The following is a 4,855-nucleotide window of genomic DNA, read 5'->3' as shown; positions in this document are numbered from 1 at the left end:
CCAGGGGAGGTTTTGTCCAGCATCACCCACACACAAAGAAATGACGGCAGTGTTGGCTGGGCCAGGATGAAACCCAAACTGGCTTCTCTCGCCCTGCCCAGCTGCTTTCCTGCCCACGCAGCCTCAGGGTGGCAACTCCCGCTCCCTCCCACCTCCCCCAGCCCTTTGCACGCTGTCAGGCTTTTCCACCTCTGGGCAAATGTGGCCTGGATGCCTTTGCCAGAAGCAACATCCATCAGGGAGTGCAGAGCCTGAGCCAGGACTGCTTTTGCTCCATGGTCCCTGACTAGTTGCAGCAGCTCCGTGCCTCAGTTTACCCACTTGAAAGGCAATGACAGCGATACCCAACCCAGCTCAGTCCTCGTACGAAGACACAGCAGGATGCAGCCCTGCGCTCTCCTCCCGCTTACCTCGCCCGCCACGAAGAAGAGCAACGGTGCCTCCTCCTCTTTGGCTTTGTACTTGGCAATGATTTTTTCTGCTATGGGCTGAATCAGTTGTTTCGCTGCCTCCGACTCTCCGTCATCCTCTGAATCTGCAGGACACAGAGGTGGGGAGACAAAACAAAAGAGGCAAGGCAAAAAAGGAGGTTAGGATCAAACGGATGCAAACTGGCCGGGTGCTGGCAGCTCTATCCCACAGCACCACCACGGAGGAAAACCGGAGCCCGGATGCACAGCACGAACTTCAAAGCCGCGCGGCTCTGTAGCAATTAGGGAGCAGCTGAAATGTGCTTTTCATGTGAGACAGGGAAACACGTAACAGAAGAGCAGCTCCTGCTCCCGAAATACTTCACTGCTCACTCCCTGGTGCCACTGCCGAAGCGCAGGGACAAACAGGCACAAAAAAGCCGCTTTGCAGTTTGAGAAGCGTCAGGGTGTTTTGAAGACCAAACGAATGTGCTGATCTGAGGCTGCCTGCCACCCCCTGCCTGCCACCCACCATCCCTCCGCCTTGGGACGGCTGCTCAGCAGCTTTCCTGCTCGAGTCTCCGCAGCGGCAGCGCTGTGAAGGCAGCTTTGATTTGACAGAGGTAGAGTAGAAAGAGATGGCAACATCAATCAAACGCCAGCCACCACTGAAGTTCAAATACGGAGCTGGAAAGAGGAGAGACTGCGTCCTTGAGCAGCACGGAGATGAAACGACTTCAATTCAGGGACAACTTTTGGCATTAAAAAAGTCAGAAGGCAGAAGAGAGGCCCCTGGGCTCCCCATCACATCAAGCTCTCGTGGTCCCTGATGTAACCCCCGACACAACCAGTCCGGCCCCCAGCTGGGACAGGCACTGCCCACACCCTCAGCGCGCTCTGCCCTTGCTCCGTGCTTTCCTGCCCTCCTCTCCGGCTTCTCCAAGCAAAACAGGGGATACCAGAGATGCTGCAGGCTGCGTTTTGGGGTCTGTCTTCTGTGCAGGACAGTGATAAATACGCAGAGTTGTGGGGTGTCTGCAGGGATTGATTCTTCTCCAAACAACCGCTGCTGGCGGCACTCCAGGCAGCCTGCACACTCTGGCTAACCTAGCCCTCAGCTCCCCAGGGGCGGATGTAGATTGGCCGGGATTTATTCACCACCGGCTCTTGCTAAGCTGGTCTCCCAGCAGGACATGGGCCTATCAGGAGCCCCTGTCCCCGATTCCTGCCTCGGATGCAGCACCAGCTTCGTCTCAGGCCCAGCACATCACCAGCAGATTTCACGGATGCCAGGCATCCCCTCAAGTGCTGAGCAAGAGCCGGAGAGCACTCTCCCAACGCACTGTTTGCAGCTAGGTGATAGAAAAACTTTGCTCTGAGCAAGATAAAAATAACTCTTTCCAGAGGCCTGCAGCGCCAGCCCCAATCAATCACCCTTGGCATGGCCAGCCGGTCCTCCCCACGCAAGGAGAGTATTTTTGGCTCTGTGCTCACATCCCCCCGCTGGGCTACGCTGAATAAATAATCAGGGTCAAAAGGAAATCTGAAAGGGAAGAGGGGAAAGAGCGAGAGACACGTTATCAGCGCCGCAGAGAAGGGTGTGCTGCTCACAAAAGGCGTGTGAGGAAGTGGGAGACGAGCCCTGCCCCAGGCCAGGCCCCTCGCACAACACCAGCAGGCTCAGAGCAAGGGGGAGCTTCTTAAGCAAACCCCCACCGCAGCTCCTCAAGGGACAGCCGCGCTCCTCCCTAAAGCCCAGGACCCCTCGGCTCGCTCCCTGGGATGCTCTTCGCGCCCCCTCTGCCACCCCCCGTTCCCCCAGGGCTCAGCCTGCAGCGCAGTTCATCCCAGCCACAGCCCTGGCCTGATTTAACCGTCCATCCTTGGCAGGGGAGCGATGAGGAATGAGCCAGCTGTGCTTCGGATCAGCTCCAGGGCTGTTTCCAACCACAGAGGAGCTTCATGTGTGGGGTAGCAGTGGAACAGGGACAGGAGCTTTGAGGAAAAGCCTGCCCTGTCCTGCAGCCAGCACCCCACGGGGGGCAATACCCAAGGACCAGCATGCAACAGGCTCCTCTGATGCTCACAGCCCTGCTCAGCTCAGGGATTCAAGCCCTGAGGTGTGGTTTCCAGCACTGAGCTTCCATCCCTCCCAGGATGCTTCGTCTGCCTCCTCCGGAATGTTACATGTGCCTGAAGTCCCCCCTCCAGAAAGGCCTCTCCTCTGTCCCCCACCAGCAGCCCTGACGGTGTATTTCTTGTACTCCCCAACACCCGACCAGCGCTGCCCTCCACAGCTGTCGCTGAACCATCTTTGACACCACAGCTCCTCCGCGCTGCACATCGCTCCTCCATCGCATCTTCGGGTGCTGGGCTGGAGCTGCAGACACCCGCAGGCACGGGCAGGCTCTGGCAAACCCCTGGGAGCTGCGGCAGCCCATTTCTCTGGTACAGGCAAGGCTCCAGGTCTGTTAACCCCCTTGAATCCTTGGAGAGGACTCCACAGGGACCTCTGTCTCCCCATGGCCTCTCTGGAGCCCATAGCATTGCTCCTGGAGATGGAAACGGGCTGATGTCACTTCCCACAGACGGTGTCAGCACTGGAGGCTGGTTCAGCTCTAGCCGAGCTGGCAGGTAGCCCAGCCCCTCCCAAGCACAGGCTCTGCTCTCACAGCAGCAATGCTCCATACCTACAAAGAGAACGAGGCAGGGGCCCTCATTCAGCTGCACGGCATTGGAGTCCGTCAGCTCCAGCACGGGCTTGGGATGCCAGGGGAACTCGCGGCATTCGATGTCGTTCAGCACCTCCACCCGCCCCTGCCGCGTGATCACTTCTCCCTTGGAGTCCAGGACGATGAGAGTCGGGATGCCTGCGATGGAAGAAAAACAGGAGGGGTCAGCCAAAGCGCGAACCGGCCAGCGACAGGGTGTGGCCTTTTCCTATCACCTCCGTCTCTGGCAGGAGCCCAGCGACATGCTGCCTCTCCGCAGCCCATGCAGGGTGTGGGAATCGGGGTGCCTGGATCCTGTTTCCGTCCTAGCAGAGCGCTGTAATTCAGCAGCCAGAGCAGGAAGCTGGGAGACAAGCTCTGGCATTGCTTGCCTTTCCCTGCCCGAGTGCAGGCAGGGGTCACCGCTGCCTGACGCTGATGCTCCTGGATGCAAATCCCACCGTTCCCACACAGGGATGCCCCTTGCAAACTCCCTCTTGCAAAGTACCAGACAGACGTGGCGAGGCGGAGCAGCACTGTCCTGCAGACACCATGGCTGCCGCTGGAAGAGCCTCAGTTCACAGGAACACACACACAAACCTTTCTGCAGGGCTGACGGCAGACAATGGCAGCCAGGAAGCAGGGTGTGTTCCTACATTCTGCTGCCACGAACTCCTCCATGAAACCCCCACGCCACTCTCGGCGCTAACCGCCCAGCCATTCCCCGAGCACAGGGATGCCTCTGACAAGTCAGGAACACGATTACCTGCTTCGGAGGCTGTTTCGCACCACCCGAACCCAGCCACACAGGCACTCAACGCTGGTGGTGAAGGAAAGGCCCCTGAATCGGCACTAACGACGGTGATTTAGTGCTCAGGCCCAGGGATAGGCCCAGGGATGTCCCCAGGAATACTCAAGAGAAAGCGCACGCAAGTGACGACGGAGCGGGATTACGCACACTAACGCCAGCAGACTGACACACGGCTAAACCGCCTGCAATGCTTGCAAAGGCACCTGGCATCCACCTTGATTGGCCACTGCCCTCGCAGAAGGGAAGTGAGTGTGCTTGCAGCAGAGATTTAGCCTAAGTCACCTACTGAAACCTGGCCAGGCCAGCAGTGAGGCAGGGTGGACACCGGCTGTCCCATCTGATAAGGTACCGGTGAGGCTTTCCGGCCACAAAACGGTCATGGGAGAGCCAATAGGAGCAGCTCACATTGGTGACTTCATCTGGAAAGCACACCATTCCTTTCTCATCAAGGAAACAAAGAAACATCCCATAAGGAAGGAAGAAGGGAGAGTCTGGGATCAGGCCCCAGGAGACGGGTGAAGTGACCAGTGTTAGTGCCAGGTGCTGCTGTCTGCTCCTCGCCACCCCAGCTTCAATCTGCTTGCTATCCACCATCTCCTCCTCCACCAGCAACATCCCCTGAATCACAACTGGCAAACTCAGGCAACTCAAATCCTCCTGCCCTCATCCCAAGGTGTATTTTAAAGCTCATTTGTTAGAAATACCACTCAGAGCCATTCTCTGAGCAGGGGGGACCCAGGGTGCTTGCCCTGCCGGACTCCTGGCACTGTGCTCTTGTGTTTGTACAACAGTGGGTTACTCACAAGCTCCCTGAATTCTAGGCATTTCTCTAGGAAATACACGGCTGCTGTCTGTCCCACGCCTGCCTGCAGGTCCAGGCGAGCAGCCGCATTCCCCTCCTTCCAGCCTGGCAGAGCCACTCA

The 4,855-nt window shown here is 58.1% G+C and overlaps 1 protein-coding gene across 1 annotated transcript in view; it reads right to left on the bottom strand.

The window, feature by feature from the left end:
* Positions 1-410: 410 nt before the first annotated feature.
* NXN (nucleoredoxin) overlaps positions 411-4,855 on the bottom strand; it is a gene marked incomplete at both ends in the record, with an annotated part of 11,003 nt that continues 6,558 nt past the window's right edge. The window contains 2 exons of the mRNA XM_010153770.1: positions 411-535; positions 3,101-3,280. Coding sequence (XP_010152072.1) covers positions 411-535; positions 3,101-3,280 — 305 coding nt within the window. The remainder of the gene's footprint in view (positions 536-3,100; positions 3,281-4,855) is intronic.

Source organism: Eurypyga helias, unplaced genomic scaffold, assembly GCF_000690775.1.
Source record: "Eurypyga helias isolate BGI_N326 unplaced genomic scaffold, ASM69077v1 scaffold41816, whole genome shotgun sequence".
In the NCBI taxonomy this organism is placed as follows: Eukaryota; Metazoa; Chordata; class Aves; order Eurypygiformes; family Eurypygidae; genus Eurypyga; species Eurypyga helias.
This window is presented reverse-complemented; position numbering and strand designations above follow the sequence as displayed.